This window comes from Aristolochia californica, unplaced genomic scaffold (assembly GCF_029961685.1).
Source record: "Aristolochia californica isolate CCGP_79_NKW_82.1479 unplaced genomic scaffold, dmAriCali1.0.hap1 SCAF_4, whole genome shotgun sequence".
NCBI lineage: Eukaryota > Viridiplantae > Streptophyta > Magnoliopsida > Piperales > Aristolochiaceae > Aristolochia > Aristolochia californica.
The window spans coordinates 47,279,999-47,301,208 of NW_027182103.1; the positions used below are offsets into that span (position 1 = coordinate 47,279,999).

Below are 21,210 nucleotides of genomic sequence, written 5' to 3' on the forward strand. Positions count from 1 at the left end.
TTTCAAGAAATTCAGACGGTGGGCCCCACTAACTGGTGAACATATAAAATCTGTATCCGACTCGATCTAGCTAGGCCACGTAGCCGACTGATTCGTGACATGAATAATTTTTGGACATATAAAATCTGTATCCGATTCTTGTTCTATCAAAGAAGTGGAAATAATTGGAAGTTTGGAAGTTAGGGGTGTGAGGCCACAAGGGTGGGTATGGGTTGGAAAAAATCTGACATTTTACTATCGATTTCCCTTCCCTTCGATTTTATCCTCATATTCTTAATCAAATCAAATATTTTATTATCTTTTATTCAAACGAAGGAAATAGTGGCCGTTTTATATTTTTATTTATGAATATATCTTTTTATATAAATAGCAATAATATATCCGAACAAAGAAGGGAGGGGGCTGACCAGTCTTAGCTGTCTTCATCTCCGTGGCGGGTAGACCAACCTTCATCTCCCTTTAACATTTTAAAAATTCACTTTTAAATATTGGAAATCGAGAAGCGAAATAGATAAGCTTGAAGAGCGCAAGATCGGAAAGGCGAAAACAAGATGGAAGGCCGGAGGCTGCGGTTGAATCTAATAGTTCTGGTTACCACGATAGTTTTGCAAGCACTAGCAATTTCTGCCGAATTTTTCAAACCGTTTAACGTAAGCTACGATCACAGAGCTTTGATCGTGGACGGAAACCGTCGGATGCTCATATCCGCCGGAATGCATTATCCTCGAGCAACACCCGATGTACGGCTTGTTCTCGTGGTTTTTCTTCATCAATGGGACTAATTATATCATAAGCTTCTTTGGTCTTAGCATGAATTTTATTTGACGACTGTGAGAAGAAAGGTTTCTCGGTTACTCTGGTCCTCCTCGTTGATCATAGATCAAAATTTCTTTTTATTTTATAACGTTGATGATAAGGCGAAGGAGGTTTGTGATGGACCAAAAAGAAAGGTTTCTTTTTCCTCAGTCCTGTACTACTTTTCCATAGACTTGGTTGACTTAAGAATATTGTTTTATCCTTTGAGCTTTGCCATTAGTGAAGGAGACTTCTGGAAGGCCATAAAATTGTTATAGACGTAGGAAGCCAGCAGTGCTCCAGACGTTCCTTCGTTCTGGTAAAATAGAGAAAGATTCCCAACTGTCATCACGTGAGTTATAGAGATGGGAAGCCTTGCTGGAAATGTGATGAGATAAGATGTGAAATTGATTTTAGCTTGATATTATAACAGTGAAGAACCTTAAATTTTCTGGCTAAGAGAGTTCAAGTTTTGAGCACGTATTTATGATAAAACACCAGGGCTAGTCTGTTCATGCACTTGTGCTGTCTTGCATTGTTAATATACGTGTATAACATACAATCTGGAAATCAATTTGGAAGCATTTTTCTGATTCCTATTCTTGTGAGTTATTGGTTCTGCTGTGCTAAGTAACAATAGTTTCAGATAAGAGAATAGCTAAAGTTTTGTAATCGAAGTTTTGTTTGTCTAACTATTTCCTGTTGTTGCTAATTTTCTTTGATATTTCTTGTTGTTACAGTATAACTATTAAGTAAGATCTGTTCTCCTTATGTTTTGAATTATTATCAAATTCTTAGTTTGCTATCTGTGAGATTTATCTTTAAATGATTAATAGTATTAATTTAGAGAAGTTATTTAAAAAATAATAATAATTTAGAGATTTGGTTGTTTCTGAAGATATTAAATAGTTATTATTGCTTTATTATTTCCAGATGTGGTCTGGTCTGATTGCTAAGAGCAAGGAAGGTGGTGCAGATCTTATTCAAACTTATGTATTCTGGAATGGTCATGAGCCTATAAGAGGTCAGGTGTGTGATTCTTTTGTACTTGGAAGAATCTAGCTACTAGCTAACATCAGATTTGAAGTTTTATTTGCAGTTTCTGTTACTTAGATGTTTCTCATTGCTTCTTTGCAGTACAACTTTGAAGGAAGATATGACCTGGTCAAATTTGTGAAGTTGGTAGGTTCAGCTGGACTTTACCTTCATCTTCGTATTGGCCCTTATGTCTGTGCAGAGTGGAACTTCGGGTATTGCCTGTTGAGTTACATTTTATTCTTTCTGTGATTTTTCTTGATAGTGCACCCCATATAATGTTCTTGGACCTTGAAATGCACAAGATGTAAAAAAATGCAATAAAAAATGTGAAGAAGAGATTCAATGCATAGCCTTTGCCTATATGCCTGTGATGTGGGGGTGGGTGGCCGTTGTTCAAGTTTGCATGTATAATTGCATTAGTTGTTCATTTGCAGTCATACATGCTTGATCTCTTCAGCTCATTTTCGATAGCGTTGCTTTGAGATTATGTAACACATGTGTGCCTTCTTAAGAATAGTGATTGGCATGATCTAATCTTTACTCAAGAATAATTGGAAAAATTTACCTCCATAAAATTATTGGTCATGCTGATGTCTAAGTATTTCGCTCAAATAAGTATTTTGTTGCTATAAAAAATGTATTTTTGGTTGGCTATTATCCACTGTGTGTGAGGCTGTAGGAAGAACTAGGAGCACAATATAGCTATGTGCATTGAGCAACAAGATGTGAAAGCAAACAAAATTTTGGAAGAAACTATTGACCCAGATAATTTCGCAATAGATCTGCCGTTACTTAAGAGAAAAATGGGTGTGCAAATTTTACTTCTATTTGTATATTTGTTGTCACATGATTTCTTACTTTCTTTTTCTCAGAACATGCTAGAGCTAGGACTTCTCTTAACTTCTCAAACACCATTTAGGCACTAAAATATGTAACTATGAAAGTTGAGATCCTGAACTTGACACCCTATTGGAGATAAGAAACCTCCTTGGCAAGACACTTTTTGAAATAGCAAACTTCTAATAATAAATAAAACTGATTTAAGAGACACACCATGGCTGCCTGTACCATTCAAAAGAAAACCTATAGCTACATGTGTCACCTGGGTTAGAGAGAACTCATCATCGAATTTTAGATTTCCTTTTCATTAAGCTTCATCCATCATTGATGACCACCCTTTCAGTTTTGCAATTTGATTACCAATGTTTTTATTATTGCTGCTTCTCATTGTCAGTTCAACACTTAACTTTACCCATTACCTTATGAAGCGAAATTCATCCTTGTATTTGTACAAAAAGGTTTCTTCCATGATGATCACTGCAAGCTGAATACAGCAAAAAAGTTTTCACAACAAGAATGAACTTGAATGGCTATTCAACCTCATATTTGAATTACATGCAATAGGAAGCAAGGTGTGAGACAAGTAACTAGTTTCAAGGGCATACCTTGTGGAATAATTAGTTTAAAGACCACTTAACGTCACCATTGGGCCTAGATTGGCTACAAATAGACCCTGACTACCATTACCCAGTGAGTCACCTTTTGATTGTTGTCTGAGCATTGATGCTTAAACACATCATGCATCTCCATTAGATTGAAGGAACGAGTCTCCCCTTTGAATTGGGTGAGGTTAATTTTGAACTTGCTCCTTTGTTGTTTTCTGAAAGACCAATGCCTATAAATGCCAGGGTGGGGGAATGTGGTGTTGCTTTCTTCTCCTCTCTTGTGTGGACACATGGGAGGAAAGAGCAGTGGTCCAACCCCAGCATTGCAATAAGAGGGAAGGGGGAGACAAGGGAAGGGAGGGAGGGCCTCAACACTTTCCTCTGGTGTTTCTGTAAAAAGTTTCAAGAAGGAGATGTTCACCACTTTGTATACTGAAAGAGGAGGAGAGGGCACCCCTATAAAAAACAGTGGTGAGATGGGAGGGGGCGCCCCTCTCCTCTAAGTGAGGCACATGACCTCACCTCTCTGTGATAGAAAAGGAGGCAAGGCCCTACCCTTCCTCCCCTCCTCTATCCTGGAAAAGAGGGATAAGTGAGCCCCTTTTTGTAATAGTTTTTATTAAAATTTGAAAAAGTTGTCGACTATAATTTTCAAGTATCTGGTCACTGGATAACAGAGTTATCTCCTACAAAAAGGAAAAAAAGGGGTGAAATTTGTTCATAGATAGCCTGGGCAAACATCCTATCTGTGGAGTTCTCATCTTAGTTTAAATGATCGACTTGCAGGGGCTTCCCAGTTTGGCTACGTGATGTGCCTGGCATAGAATTCCGTACTGATAATACACCATTTAAGGTATAATTATTTTTTTCTAGTGAGCTGTTTTACTTATTTGCTACTATTAAATATTTCTGCTCACACTTATTTGCTTGAAAGAGCTAATTACATTTGACCGTTATGTTATTATTTAAACATTTATTAATGAATAAGTCTCATTCTGACTTCGAATTAAAATGGCTTCCAAGACTCTACAGTTGACTGTAAATTCTAGACGTTTGACATTGACTCAGTTAGATAACCTACAATAGCTAGCAAAACTATTGTTATTATAGAATAAAGTTGATGCTTCCCATGTTTTCCAGACAAGTTATATGATTGTTGGTCTTGTAACAATTTGGTTTTGGTTCTCTCTTTAGGAGGAGATGAAGAGATTTGTTGAGAAGATTGTGGACCTGATGCGACAGGAAATGCTCTTCTCATGGCAAGGTGGTCCTATCATATTATTACAGGTTCAGAGAGCATCTTGAACATCATTGTGATATGGAAAGGATGAATTTTGTAATGGGCATCTTATTTGAGAATTAAAATAATCATTTGTTGCCATTCTGTCTTATTATTCATACTGATTCTGGCTTTGACTAGTGAATTGTACAGATTGAGAATGAATATGGAAATATCGAGAGCACCTATGGTCAGAAGGGAAGGGAGTATGTTAAATGGGCGGCAAGTATGGCTTATGGGCTTGGTGCTGGAGTCCCCTGGGTTATGTGCAGGCAAATTGATGCTCCAGAAAATATTGTAATTCTTTCTAGTCAGCTAAACCTTGGTGGTCTTTCTCCATCTTGTTATGCCATTGTCTTTCAAAAGTTTGAGTTAAGGGAAGTTGATGCATTATTATTCCTCTATTTTCAGTTCTTTTTCTTTTTGTGTTTTTTGGTTTTTATCCTCAACAGATAGATGCATGCAATGGATTTTATTGTGATGGCTTCAGACCTAATTCATATAATAAGCCAGCACTTTGGACTGAAGATTGGAATGGATGGTAGGCTTAGTACATCTCTCTCCCATCTTTTCCTGTGCATGTGTGCATATTCATCTTTTGACCCCATTATGTTGATTTTTAAAGTTTGATGTAGTATCTGAAAGCTGGACTGGCATCTGAACCAGCACAGCCATTTTTTTTTCTTTTTCGTTTTTTTTTGGGTGGATGACTGAAAAGTGATATTTTCACTCTTGACTTTGATAAGAATGTAAGAAGCACTGAAATTTCCATGTTGTTGAGAAAGATTAAATAAGCCTACTTAACTGTAAGTCACAAGGAACTTGGCACTGACCGTTCTACTGATGTGAAACAGAAACATTGCTCTCAAAATAATCACATATGATGACATCCTAGTAAAATTTCCTCAAATACGGACAAAGTTGATATGGTTCCTCTGTGAGCTTTGGTTCTGAATGTATTAATCTGCTTGTAAGGTCTGGATGTAGCTTTAGAGCGTAGTTTGAATTGACATTTCTTCCATCTTGATCGAATTTCTTGTGAAGGTATACTTCTTGGGGTGAAAGGGTTCCTCACAGGCCTGTTGAAGACAATGCATTTGCTATAGCTCGCTTTTTTCAACGTGGAGGGAGCTTCCATAACTATTACATGGTAAAGTCAAAACCAAAGCTAGACTTATTTGGATCTGAAGTTTAATTGTGTTTCACCTCTTTTTATTCCATGAAAAGAGGAGTAGTGCATGTTTTCAAGGGCATCATTCGAACACATTGTGAAATAAATTGATATTGTTATAAATTGTAATATATCTTGAGTTTCTCCTTGTTGTTTGTGATTGAAAACTCTATATGATTAACTATCATCTGTTAAATTGCTATTCTTCATCATTAATTTAGGCTTTAAATGTATATGGCTTAATCTGGTTTGAATTACAGTATTTTGGTGGAACAAATTTTGGAAGAACATCTGGGGGACCATTTTATATTACCAGTTATGACTATGATGCCCCTATAGATGAGTATGGTATGTAACAAAGCACTTAATTCTGTTTGTCAAATTTATTCGGTGATTAATATTTGTCTACACTGAGACTTCCATATGATTTTCCATTGCATAACTATTTGGTTGTGTTTTTTATTCTTATCTCTCTAGGACAACTGAGCCAGCCAAAGTGGGGCCACTTGAAGGATCTACATGCAGCTATAAAGCTCTGTGAACCTGCTTTGATAGTTGTTGATCATGCTCCTCAGTATGTACGGTTGGGACCAAAGCAGGAGGTTGTCATCGAGTTCTCCATTCTAATCATATTACTTTGTTAATGAAATTGGCTATTTGGATTGTTTGACCACCAAAACCGATTTCTGACATCTAAAGTAAAACGGATTATATTTTTTATATAAATTTCTAAACGAGAAGAAATGAATTAGAATGGACAAATGAATGAAAACTGGTAGTAATAACTAGCATATGCAAAGCTAAAGCATACCCCTCAGAATCAAGTACTTTCTTGGCTTAGTCATCAGGGCGGGTTTGTCATTCAAAAGGGCTATTTTTTTTTTTTTTTTTTTGAATGATGCATATATTGATAAGATAAAGAAAGAAAAATACAAACCTAATGGTGGGGGCCTGACTCCACAACAAAGTGTTGGAGAGAGATGCCCACCTTGGCCTGGGAATTTGCCAGGTGATTAGCAGAGCGTGGAATGTAATTCCACTTACTACTTAAAGGGCAAAATAAATTACATATTTCATTAAACATATCCCAATGACGCCATGGGAGATGGCCGTGGTTTGCACACCAATCGATTATCACTTTTGAGTCGCCTTCAATACAAAGGAGACCAAAAAGGTGGCTAGAGAAGATTTTGAGCCCGTGTAACAGACCCGAGAGCTCTGCTGTGGTAGAGTCTGAATTGCCTAGGGGGCCTGCATAGGAGAAGAGGAGGCCACCATTTTCATTGTGGATAACACCACCGAACCCTGCTGGACCCAGGAAGCCGAGAGCACTTCCATCAAAATTGAGTTTTAAGTGCCCGGGAGGAGGAGGGACCCATATAACCATAGTTGGGGGGTGAGGGGGCAGAGATAGCCCAACGATAGTTTGCCAATTATCCCTGAAGTTTGAACCACTGAAATTTCTGAATTCTTTTTTATTTAGGAGCCAGACTGAAACTTGGCTAGAGATTTGCTCAGTCAGAACCTCAGTAGAGGAGGTGTTAAATTTGAATTCCCTTTGATTACGTTATTTCCAGAGAGTCCAAATTATATGATCAATACAACAAGATATAATCATTTTACCTATCTTTGGGAGTTTTGAGCTGATGAGTGAGAGGATGGTGTCTGCTAAGTTTCCTGAGGCACAGTATTGGAGGCCAATTTTGCTTAAGAGGGATGTCCAAACTAAGTGGGTGAACTGACATGATAGAAAAATATAGGTTGTTGTTTCTGGAGTATTTTTTCAGAAAGCGCAAAGAGGGTCTAGGATAGGGGTGCCCTGTCGGATCAAGGAATCAGATTTTATTCCTACAGGTAGACCAGATGAAGAATTTGGCACGTCGAGGGGCAAGGAGGTCCTAGGCATAGGCAACAGGGTGCTTTGGATGAGTTGTGGAGAGGTTGTTTAGGAATTTGTAGGCGGAGGATGTGGAGAAGGATCTTTTTGGGCAGGGAATCTAGATTAGAGTGTCACCTGAGTTGTTTGGCTGTCTGATTGGAAGGTTGTGAAGGAGCTTGGATGCAAGGAGAGCTTCGGCATCAGTGAGGTGCCTTTTAAGATTTAAATTCCTGCCCCCAGTTTTTTACCAGATGTCTGAGACAAGGAGCTCTGAGTTACCCGAGAGGTCAGATATTTCTGGGAAGCTGTTTTTGAATGGGGATTGGCCAGCCCACCAATCATTCCAGAATTTTGTTGAGCCTCCATTTCCAATGTAACATTTTGCAGCCATTTTGAATTTGGGAAGGAGTCGAACGATTTTTTTCCAGGCAAGTGAGAGAGAATAAATTCGTCCTCCCTCTGTCCACCAGCTAGAGTGGAGATTTACTTTATTTGCAACGAAAGCTCTCCAAATCAAAGCAGGCTGCATATTAAACTTCCATATTCACTTAAGAAGAAGTGCAAAATTTGTGGCGTTGATGTTCTGGATACCCAATCCACCCAACAGTTTTGGTTTGCACACTTCCTCCCATTTAACCAGATGATATTTTTTTTCACCATGTGGACCACCCCAGAGGAAACACCTCTTTAGAATCTCAATTCATTTTTTGATTGAGGCTTGGTAGTGGAACATAGATAAAAAATAGGTGGGTATTCCCTGCAAACATGATTTGATTAAAACTAATTTACCTGGCTAGTTTTTGAATCTTCTTTGTGAAAAGATGTAAAATAGGTGAAGAGAAGAGGAAGAAAGAAGAAAGATAGAGAGATGAGGAGAAATAGAGTGCATTGAGTGACACTTGATGGGGGAAAAAGATCGACCCCCTTCTCTCTTATTTCTCACTTAAATGACTCAAAAGTCTATTTACATAAATATCCCTCATGATTCAAAGCTCTCTGTTTCACTAATTACTAATCATATAACATGTAATTTGGGTCATAAACTCCTTCCAATAACCCACTCTTTGTCGCTCCTACAAACTCATATAAAATATGTCAAATGACCAAAATACCCCTACTTGATAGTTAATACTCTCTCTCTCTCTCTCTCTCTCAAATTGGAGCACATATATCTAGAAGCCCAAGCTTTTAAAATATTATCTCAAACACACTGACCTACGACTTTGGTAAATATGTCACCAAGTTGGTTATCTGATTGAACATAGGAGGTAACAACTTTCCTCATTATAGCATCTCGAATGAAATGGTAGTCTACATCTATATGTTTAGTTTGCTCGTAGAACACCAAATTGCTTGCAATAGAAATAGCCGCTGACTTATTACGATTTATGGTCATGGGTTCTATAACAGGTAGGTTCAACTCCTGGGGAATAAATTTGACTCACATTAGCTCACTTATCAGGGGAGCTATTACTTTATATTATGCTTTTGGACTTGAACAGGCCATCACATTTTTGCTTCTTACTCTTCCATCTAATTAAGTTTCTGCCTACAAAAACACAATACCCAGTTGTAGTCTTTCTATCTAGCTTCGACCTTTCATAATCTACATTTGAAAAGCCTCTATCTACAAATGAGTGTAAGGCTAAAAAAAAAATCTTTTCCTAGGCAATCCTTTTAAGTACTTCAAAATTCATTGAGCAACTTCCAAATGAACTTTACATGGACACTCCATGAACTAACTTTCCATGCTTATGACAAATGATATATCAGGACATATAAATGTAGCATAAATAGGCTCAAGACGGTTATTTGAGGGAAAATCGTATAGAGGTTTTTTCCTTGACACCAACTTCCCAACCAACCTCCGATACATTGTTTGTATTTAAGTTCATCACTGCTTTTGTCATGAAGATCATTATTACTCCACAACATAATGGAATAGCTGAGCATAAGAACCGTCATCTGTTGGAAGTTGCATGCACTATAATGTTTCCCATGAATGTTCCAAAATATTATTGGGGACACACGGTTCTTACTACCTGCTTCATCATAAACAGAATGCCTTCCTCTCCTCTGGGAGGAAAAATCCCTTTACAAGTATTGATGTCATCTGACACCTTTTTTTTCTTTTTGTAATGATGTTGATTTTTATTAAGACAAAAGCTCAAAAGAGCAATTTACAAATGAAGGAAGCCTTCCCAAACAATGAGAGATTGCTGGGAAGTTCCGAATTTTGCCAATTTATCAGCCAAAGACTTGGCTGATCTAGGAATGAGATTCCAATTACAATGAGTAGAAGATACAATGTCAGCAATACTATCAGTGATGGGCTAGTAGCGCCAAGGGGGGAAGTGGTCTTTGGAACACCAACTAATAACCGTCTTTGAGTCGCCTTCAATGATTAACTTGTCATGGAGACGATCCCTAAAGATTTGGAGGCCGAACAATAGAGCACTAACTTCAACAATATTAGAATCGACAATGCCCACTGGACTAATATAAGAAAGAATAGGGTCTCCATTGTGACCTCTGAATACACCACCTGCTCCAGCCGGCCCAGGACATCCAATAGCACTACCATCAAAATTCAGCTTAATGCAATCGCAAGGGGGAGGATCCCAGATGGCCATACTCGGAGTTCTGCTGGGGCCAGACATATGAGCGATCAAATTCCAATTTTCCCGAAGGGAAACCCCCAATAGAGTGGCAAAATCCTTCCTTGTATGAAGCCAACCCGAGATGAGGCCAACGGCATGAAAAGTCGTGTTGTCCGTGGTGCTAGTTTTGGAGTTGAATCTCCGGCAGTTCCGTTTGACAGGCCAAAAGTATTAACTTGCCCAACCGAGGAAGGAGAATCCCTCGAACCATCTCAAAGGTGCCAAAGAGGTCTTGATGTAGCCACACTTGGAGCCCAATTTTTTGAAAAATCTTCATCCAAACTTGCCACGAAAATCCAGTGTAAGAGGACATACTGGACTGTCTCTTCGCACTCACCGCAAAGGGGACAAGAAAGATCGGGGGCGGTGAAGCCTCTTCTATGAAGGTTGTCCCAAGTAAGAATCTGTTCTCTGATGGCCAACCACATGAAAATTTTGATTTTGCTTGGCGTTGAGAGTTTCCAAGCCAGATTTGCCTTGTGCTCATGAATATTGTAGTCTTGCTTTCTAATACGAGAGTAAGCAAAAGTAACAGTGAATCGGCCATTATTGTTGGGCTTCCAAATCAGCTTATTAACTGAGTGCTCCTGGATAATAGTACTGCTGAGTCTGGTAAGGAGAGAGCAAAAAGCCAACGATTCCAACGATTCCTCATCATTTAATCCTTGGCGGAATGGGAGACTCCACGATTGATCATTCCATGAATCAGCCACTGAGCAAGAGAGGTCGTCATCTGACGCCTTGTTTTCATTATCTCTTCAAGTATTTGGATATATTTGCTTTGCACATATTTTTGGTCCTTCTAGGGATAAATTGTCTCCCCGTGCTGTAAAATGTATTTTCTAGGGGTATTCTTGTAGTCAAAAGGGGTATAAATGCTTTTGTTTCTCTTCTAGACAGACATTTATATCTGTTGATGTCACATTCTTTGGGAACACTCCATTCTACTCGTCGATCTCTACAGATGAACCTCCATATACTGTTGTACCTATTGTGGTGGAGGATGTTCCTATTTCTCCTTATGATGCTACTACAGGAAAACCGTCACAAATATATCAGAGACGAAGCATACCTACTCATAAGATCTCAAATCCTCATCTCACATCGGCTCCTAAATCCTCCTTTCTCGTTGATCCTGAGGTAAGTAACTTGCACCTTCCTATTGCTCTTTGAAAAGGTGTCCGTACAAGTACATGGTATCCATTGTCTCACTTTGTTTTTTTTTTTATTCCTTGTCTGATCATTACAAACACTTTGTTTTGTCATTGTCCTCTTGCACTTGTGAAGGATGCTCTGTTATCTCCTCAGTGGAAGAAAGCCATGGATGTTGAAATGGAGTCACTTCTAGATAGAGACACGTGGGTTCTATGTAATTTTCCGTTTGGTGCTACAGTGGTTGGATGTCTTTGGGTGTACACGGTTAAGTGCAAAGTAGATGACTCCATAGAGAGGTACAAGGCAAGGTTAGTTGCAAAGGGATACACACAGATATATGGTGTTGAAGTACTTGAAACTTTTTTGGGGGGTTACCAGATTGTCCACTATACGAATTTTAATTTTTGTGGTTGTAAATCAAGGATGGTCATTATCCCAGTTAGTCATAAAAAATGCCTTCTTGTATGGAGACCTACATAAATAGATATATATATATATATGGAGCAACCTCCTGGGTATGTTGCTTAGGGGAGATGAGTAAAGTATGCAAACTCATGAAGGCCATATATGGTATGAAACAAAGTCCCAGAGCATCGTCTGAAAAATTCAGTCAGATAGTTATGTCTATTGGCTTTACTTGAAATCACTATGATCATTCTCTTTTTATCATGAAGTGACAGACTAGAATTGTGGTCTTGCTTGTATACGTTGATGATATTATCTTGTCTAATAGTGACGAGAAAGGCATTGAGGAGGTTAAAATGCATTTGGCTAAACGTTTTCAAAGAATAGATCTAGGAAACCTGAAGTATTTTCTAGGTATTGAAGTTGCCAGAGGCAAAGCTGGTTTGGTAATAACTCAAAGAATGTATGTCACAGACATGCTGCAAGAATATGGCTTGTTAGGTGCTAAATCAGCAGAAACTCCTATGGAAGTTGGGTATGATCACCATAATGAACTAAATGATGAACTTTAGGACCAGTTTCTCTCAAGCTCTCTTCTCTCTTTCCTCTCTCCCTCATTCTCTCTCCAAAACTCTCAATTTTTTACTTATTTTTTATCTCACATCTACTCCATAAGTTTGAGTATATGTTTTGGCTACTAGTCTGGCTTTATACTTGTCAATAGAACCATGAACTTTATATTTCACAGCATACACCCAATGACACCTCGCAACTGCAGATCAGGAGGTGGATCATTTAGTACTTATGTACCTTGGTTAGATAGAGGCTCCATCTCGACATCCATAGTTTGCTTTCACCAAGGAGATACTAAGGCTTCTTGCACTGAAGAAGAAATAGTACAAGAGGATGAAGACAATGCAAACTTTTTGAATTGACCAGAGAGAATCAAATGACACAAAATGAGAAAGAGGATGTCTAGTTGACATGTAAACTCCTTTTCGAAGAGTAATGGGAAGATCTAAATCACTTAGTTGAGGAGCTGCAAACAAATAGGATTTTGGCATAGAAGGTGCAGAGAGAACTTTGGTTGGTATCTTGAAAGGTTTCTATCGTTAATAAACCTGTAGCAGATTTTGTGCCGGAATGTTGGGCTTGTGGGTAGGAGCATCTTCCATTGGATTAGGAGCAACAATATTGTACCAACAAGGTCTGGAGTAGACAACTTGTCTGAGCTAGAAAAGAATGAAAAATCCTAAAAAATGTCACATTAGCGAATACAAATGTCTTTCTAATAGAAGGACAATAACATTTATATCCCTTTCGTGTATGAGAATTGCTAAGAAATACACATTTAACAACTCGTGGAGACAATTTATCAATAGAGGAACCAAAAATATGTACAAAACACATAAATCTAAAGGTACGAGGGTAGAGAGAAAACAAGTAAGCCTCGGGTTTCAGTATTTGGAAAGAAATTCTTCCTCCAAATACAGATGAACATCTTATTTATGAGAAAACATATATTAAGTACGGCATCACCCTAATAAGATTTTGGGAGATGTATATGAAGTAATATAGTAAGAGCAACTTTCAGAAGATGATGGTTGTTTCAATCTGTCACTCCATTTTGTTGTGGAGTGAAGACATAAAGATTGGTGAATTATACCATGAATTTGACAAAAAAAATCAAAATTTTGATTCATAAACTCTTGTCCGTTATCAATGCATAAATTCAAACAGAAGTATCAAACTGTGTTTTTATTGCATTATAAAAGTTCAGATATACATGGAAGACATCATATTTTTCCCATAGGAAATACACTCAAGTGGAACGACTACAATCATTAATAAAAGAAATGAAGTACTTATAATAAAAAACACTAGGAACATGACATTGTCCCCATACATCTGAATGTACTAATTCAAAAAAACTACTACTCTTTCTTTGACTCAATGGAAACTAACTTCAATGATGCTTCCCAAGTTGACACAACTTATATTGAAACGATAAACTAGATTATAAATCTGGGAATCAACTTTGTTGGAGAATGATGCCTAACCAGAGGTGCCATTGGAAAGGTGAGCTGGTTGCATGGAATACTGAATGAGTTTGCTATGGCGAGCTTTCCAAGTGATAAAGTCCTCTCTTACGCCCTGAACCGAGTATCCTTCTTGTCTTGAGATGTTGAAACAGATAATTAGTAGGATAAAACGTTATTAAGTAGTGCATGGGTTTTGTGATTTGGCTGGCAAACAAAAGGTTAATAGGAAACTTTGGAACAAATAACATTGATTCTAATGTCAAGGAGGATGTAGGCTAGATTTTGTTGGCTCCATGAACTAGAGAAACAAATCCTTCAACAAGAGTAAGTTGTTTAAAAGAACATGATGGACTAATATTTGTGAAAAGGAAAGACATGCTTGACATATGTGACGATGCACTTGAGTTAATAACCTAGGAAGAAATAAGACTGACATATAGGGCAGGCATACCTGAACCGACAAGAGTAGCTGTAGGAGATGAGGATGGGCTATATGTAGAGGAGGATAAGGAAGTCAATTGGGCAATGCACTGGGTTAGCTGCTGAAGCTCATCAGGGCACCAAGTACTATACCAACTTCTCGACTAGAAGAGATCTCATTGCTGTCCTCAATAGTAGAATTGGTCCAGGCTGGTTTATTAGACTTGTCCCAACACTTATTAGAGAAGTGATTGGTGCATCCAATACCTTTGCCGCCACCACGACCTTGTACAAATTCTGATCATCCTCTAGTGTTAAGATCAGTTGCATCCACCCCCTTAGCTTCTTTGTTGTCTTTTGATAGCACTGCTGTTTTTGCATGCATTACTCTATTGAATGGACTAAATTATGTATTGTGACAATCAAGCTGCCATATTCATTGTAGGAAACCCCATGTTTCATGAATGGACGAAACACATTGAAGTTGACTGTCACTTCATTCGAGATGCTGTGATGAAAAATGAAGTCATCACCCCCTACGTGCAGTCTGGTGATCAGATTGGCGACATGTTTACTAAAGCACTAGACGAATGTGAATTCAATGTGTTTTGTAGCAAGTTAGGCCTTATATATACGTTCCGACTTGAGGTAGAGTGTTAGAAAATCTACTAAAGGGAAATTTTGTTCTTTTACACTTCCTACAAAGTCTAGCAGCTACACTGTCCTACTCTATGTGTTTGGTTTTATCTCTAGTTCAAGTTTCATGTAATTTGAATAAGTATGTAAGGAGATATAAGGGTTTTAAGTGTTTTTAAGTGACTAGGGGTATTTTTGTAATTTTTCAGGACTCTATAAAAGCTCTGGGGGTCAAACTCGACCCCCACACAGAGACATTCCAAAACTCTGATTTCTTTCTCTTTTTTTCTCTCTCTCTCTCTCTCCTTCTCCAAAACCCTAAAGTTCACTCTTTTTCAGCAACATTTTTCTAGCAATTGGTACAATGTCATGAGCTTCACATTACTCTTTAAAATGTTGCAACGTGTTCAGAAGTGGAAGTATAATCATAGCCCTGTTCTAAAGTAGCTAATATACTCTCTTACACTCTGGTTGTTGGCAAATCACATCTACTGGATTTAGTGGCTTGATTTTCTTCCCGTTTTTTCGTTGATATTATTTAGAATTTTTTCTCTATTGTATCTTCCTGTATATTTTTCTTGTTTTTTGTACTAGGGCTGATTTTAAATGACTATTAGAATAATACAATGGCCAAAGGGTAGACCGGGACTGTACATCAGGAGAAAGGAATCCCCAGAAACAAGAGGGGCAGTATATACCACATTCTTATTCTTCTCTCAATTCTGTTCTCATCATTTTCAAAAAAGTAGCTAATTTACCACAGATTGGGCTTCACTGTCTAAACAGCCTGTCATCTGTCTTATCCAAATGACACTGTTAAATTTGTGACTAGAAACTTATAGGGCATGGCACAGAACTAGAATCTCTGGCAGATCTTCAGGTGAAAGAGCAAATTGTCTAACCCTTTTTGCTTGGATTCTTCCAGGCACATGTTTATCGTGGATCTGGTGTGGATAAACAACACAACTCTAGTGTATCTAGAAATGAAAACAACTGTGCCGCGTTTCTTGCTAACATCGATGAGCATGATTCATCCAGCGTGCAATTTCTTGGACAGTTTTTTACTTTACCACCATGGTCAGTCAGTATATTGCCTGATTGTAAGAATGTTGCTTTCATCACTGCCAAGGTAATGTTTCTGTGCTTCACATTCTGTATTTGTTTGTCATTATGAAAATTATGGTCTTTCTTGCTCTAGTTTGGTGTTGTAATATAATGGCAGAAGTAACTTTTTAGGTTGTCAGCTACATGAAAAATGGCCACAAAACTATTCAGTATGAGTCTAGAATAAAATTCAGATTATAACAGCTAGTTGATTGTCAAAGGTACTTGGAAAAAAATAGTTTAGCATTAAGTCTGTTGCATACTAAGATTGTGATTCCAGTGTTCAAGTTGTGTGGCTTCTGCTACGCTCCTATGCTGCATGACAACAAGAAATAAATGAGCAACATTTTGCTACCAATGTTACCGTTGTTGATTTGCATCGGTGTGCCTTTCTTCCAAGGATCAGCTATCCTGCTACAACCACTTAAATAGAATAGCTTTGAGAAACTGCATTGGATAAGTTGGTCTTTTTTACTGGACCTTATATAGGGCCTTCTTTGGAGATCAGCGGATGTGTACATGCTATGTAGGTAATCTTGTAAGTGAAGAATTTGAGCACCTAGCTGGTAAGGCTTTTCATACGGGTGATTGCAAAGCACGACAAAGTTTCTATTTGCTGATCTTTGAGTTTGCCCGATGGTTTTGTGAAAATGGCTGCAGAGAATCTTAATTTGATCATTGAACTAACCACTGAAGGATATTTGTGCCAATGAATGGAAAAGGTTAACATTTTCAAACTTATCTAGATCAGTTTTATGGAATATGTTGTTCAGATTTATGTTGTTTGGAGCACCATTCAAAAAAAAAAAGTTTTGTTAGTAAAAGTACTGGTTGGTACTAAATTTAGCATGTTTAGGCTTTAGAAGACCAACAGAGCAATGTAACTAGAAAATGATAAGGCCAAATGGAGGGAGATTCATGTAGCCAACTCCAAAATGGTTAGGACAAGGCTATGACTGTTCTTGGTTAGCTGAGCTAACAGTTAATTGATCCACAATTTAGCTTCTCCTGTATTACTTCATGCCTCTTCCAGGTTGGAACCCAGACTTCCATCAAAACTATGGGACTTGGTTCATCTCAGTATTTTAGTTCATCTGCCCTAGGATTTCTCTCACTTCACAAGGAAGAATCCATTATCTCGAAGGACTGGATGACATTCAAAGACCCCGTCGGTGAATGGGGCGAGAGTAGCTTCACTGCTTCAGCTCTGTTAGAGCACTTAAATGTGACAAAGGACACTTCTGATTATTTATGGTGTATTACAAGGTAATAGCAATTCGGTTTTTGAAGTGCCTTTACTAATCTTTCCACTGTCATAAATATGCTCTAAATATTGTTGTTAGAAACATCAATAAACTATTGCTCTTGTTTCCTTTTTTCATATACTAATTTCTTCCATATGTCAACTGATGTAGGTTTTTCGTTTCTGATGAGGATATTTCATTTTTGGAGACAAATGGAAGTATTCCAAAGCTTATAATTGATAGTATGCGTGATGTGGTTCGAATTTTTGTGAATGGCCAGCTTGCAGGTACTCTGCTTGTATCTTTGCAACTTCTTTTGGTTCTAACCAGTGCATATTATCCATTAATGTTTGAAGCTTTCACTCAGTGGTTACATATTTAGGGGTTTCCTAGTTTGAGGTTCCAAGCCTCATGATTGGAGTATCTCGGATGGTTGTTTGTGTAACCAATAGAGGGAAAAAAAGGTTATCCATTTTATACATACATCCAATTGTAACGGCCCACGATTAGTTTCTCATACAGAGTTCTCCATATGGAATACAATAAGCATGCATCATTGAATTCTCCACATTTGTCGAACAATTAAAATGTATTACTGTTTGCAGGCCACTGATGGATGTCTTGGATTTTTTCATGGTTTGATTTGGAAGTCCACGGTTGAGACTTGTCTTATTGATTATTATAATCTATCTTGGTATTAAAGGCAGTGCAGTTGGTCGTTGGGTTCGGGTGGAGCAACCAATTCATTTGGTACAAGGACAAAATGAATTAGCAATATTATCTGAGACTGTGGGCTTGCAGGTAGCCTATGTGCATACGGCTTGTCTTATCTTCTCAATATCCAACTTTAACCGACTTCAATAATAAAATCTATGATTCAATACTAAGTCACATTACATCTCAGAATTATGGGGCATTCCTGGAGAAAGATGGAGCTGGATTCAGAGGACGAATAAGGTTGAGTGGGTTGAAAAATGGGGAAACCGATCTTTCTTTGTCATCTTGGGCATATCAGGTGCTTATCAGCTATGAAAGTAGAACATTTTCTTTGAAACCTTATTTTATTTTTCCGAAATGGTATATGGATTCAAGACCAATTTACCAATATCTTTATCACGTTATATTATTGTTTGAAACAAAAGTAATCAAACTGTAGTCATGACAATAGGCTACCTTGGAAGAACATCACCTTGAAAGCTTTGCGTAGGCAATCTCTGGCAAATATCTGTTTGTAGACACCTTGATGAAAACCTAGTTTTAATTTTTTTTGGTTAATACTTTATTCTTCATATGTAATGCAGAAAATAGTATTATGTGCTTCATTAGTTGTTTCAATTTCCTTGTAGGTGGGATTGAAGGGTGAGCATATGAAGATCTTTTCTAGAGAAGGAAATTCAAGTGTAGATTGGAAAGATTTGCAGGTGGATTCCATTCCTTCTATTTTAACTTGGTATAAGGTACGTTTAGTACTTTCTTGAAATTTGTTTTCTTAGTGTATATGGGTCCAAGTCCATCCTAAAAGGACTTGACCAAAGTTAAGAGGCCTTTTCATCAACTTATAACCGCAGGAATTTTTCTACATTTAGCCTACATCGTGTTATTCCTCACTAACACTTAGAAGTTGCTTTTTAATTTGATTGGGTTTCTATTATTTTTTAACATTGCTTTCTCTACTTCCCATGGCTCTCATATTTTAGACCAATAGCAATTTTTAAGCATACTGGTAAATTAGCCTTTGGCATGACCTTTGTAAATGTTCATAGTGGAGGTTCATAGTGGTCCGCTGACTGAGTTCTTCTCATTGCTAGACATTTTTTGATAGCCCAAAAGGTGATGAGCCTGTCGGACTTGATTTGGGAAGCATGGGGAAAGGCCAGGTTTGGGTCAATGGCCATAATATTGGGAGATACTGGTCCAAAGTTGCACCAAAAGAGGGATGCCATTCATGTGATTACCGTGGAGCATATAACCAGAACAAGTGCGCCACAAACTGTGGGAAATTAACTCAAAACTGGTATGTCTTTTACTGCTGGAATGCTGTCACTTTGTTTTCTCTCTTGAATAGCAAGTTCAACTTTCATTTAATATTAATATTGTCCTGATAATTATCTTTTACCTTCAGAAAAAAAAAAATTTTGTTTGATTGAGAACAAAGGTCTGTTGAGTCAATTTCAACAAACGTCTTAAATGTAAATATATAATTTTTGAACTGTCCTCTTGTAATTGTGTAATTTTTCACTTCTACTATAAGATCACCAATTCTGTGACATATGATCTGTTGGATATAGAGGTTCACCATTGGGTTTTGAGATTTACCATCTGATCATATGATGGGAGCTTGCAAAAATTTACTGTTGGTATTGTGAAATAATGTAAAATTAAGCAATATCATGAAAAATGAGCATGAATGAAGGATGATATTGTTGAATTTAAGAGCTTTTCAAATCTTTGACTAGGGCTTCTGAATTGATGCTGTTTTTATGGGTTCATTACGTTCTGCTCGACTAAGCTGATGTTGAAAGACAGGTACCATATCCCAAGATCATGGCTGCAGCCATCTGACAACATGCTTGTCATATTTGAAGAAACGGGAGGAAACCCATTGAAGATATCGACCATGTTGCACAGAACTGATAGAATTTGTGCTCTAGTATCAGAATCTCACTATCCACCTCTTCATATGTGGTCACACCCTGATGTTGTCAGCGGAAAAATCTCTATTAATAGTATCGCACCAGAAATGCGCTTAAATTGTGATGATGGACAGATGATTTCTTCGATAACCTTTGCAAGCTATGGAACCCCTCATGGCAGCTGCCTAAGTTTCTCCCAGGGAAATTGTCATGCGCCCAATTCACTTTCGTTAGTGTCTGAGGTGCTGCATTTTCCTTTGACCTTATTTATTTTTTATAATTCACATTTCTGTTTGCAAATAAAATTCGTCCGAGTTAAATGAAAATTAAAATTTCTCTTGTAGGCATGTCAAGGAAGAAACAACTGCACCATTAGTGTTTCAAACAAAGCATTTGGTTCAGACCCATGCAGACATGTGGTTAAGAGTTTGGCAGTTGAAGCAAAATGTGCATCTTTTTCAAATGTGTTCTGATAGGAATGAATCCCTATTGCTTCTGTCATGCTATGTTCCGTACCTGCTGTATAAGCTCGTATATACGTAATGTGCTCTCTCTATTGTCTCTTAATAAGTTGAGAGCATGTCTTTAATTCCCTTTGGTTAAACCAACTTGTCTTTTGTAAATATAGTTTTTCATTTTATGTCTTGGGTAAGTGCTCTACGGAATTGAAAAGAGACTAACATACATGCTGCTTCCTTTTTTCTCCACGATATGGCTTTTTTATCTCCACCATAGACCTGTATTTTTGTTTTCAAATCATCCTGTAGTGGATAGTCTTGTCACAAAAAAAAAAAAAAAAAACATATTGGACTATGAATCATCAAGATTAAGAAGACAAACGGGGACTTGCACGAACTTTTCTGACAAAGAGGCTTCAAATGATTCGGGCGTTTTTGACAACAGAAAGGAGTGTAGGCTGCTTTTGAAAATCGATCGGAGTTTAATTTCTCACATCAAAATGAAGTTTTATACGAATGAGTGGGACTCTGCCGCTCCCGAAGAGTTTACCCAATACAACCAGTCTGGTCCGATATTTTGAGACCAAATCTTGAAGCCTGTGGTTTTCATCCAGTCAGGGCCTTAACACCCCACGGTTTAAGACCTTCTGTTCATAATGATCATGCAGTTGGACGTAAGCAAAATGTCAGTCAGTTATTCGCGATCTCTGCAAGAAATGGTTTTTAAGTACTCGTGGATGAAGATAGCGGTTCCTGCAATACCATTTAAGTTCACCATGCATATTGACGACTTTGGTTGCCACCTTGACGTTCAGCCACAGTGGTAGAAACTTGCAAACTTTGCAC

The 21,210-nt window shown here is 37.8% G+C and overlaps 1 protein-coding gene across 1 annotated transcript; it reads left to right on the forward strand.

The window, feature by feature from the left end:
• Positions 1–507: 507 nt before the first annotated feature.
• LOC137962537 (beta-galactosidase 9) lies at positions 508–20,550 on the forward strand. The gene is made up of 19 exons (XM_068809449.1): positions 508–740; positions 1,729–1,824; positions 1,933–2,045; positions 4,065–4,131; positions 4,473–4,565; positions 4,711–4,854; positions 5,010–5,098; positions 5,602–5,707; positions 5,989–6,076; positions 6,206–6,330; positions 15,851–16,054; positions 17,063–17,295; positions 17,445–17,560; positions 17,977–18,074; positions 18,178–18,288; positions 18,620–18,730; positions 19,082–19,287; positions 19,800–20,148; positions 20,251–20,550. Exons 1-19 carry the CDS (start codon positions 552–554, stop codon positions 20,377–20,379), a joined length of 2,667 nt encoding a protein of 888 aa, XP_068665550.1. The 5' UTR covers positions 508–551; the 3' UTR covers positions 20,380–20,550.
• The last annotated feature ends 660 nt before the right edge of the window (positions 20,551–21,210 follow it).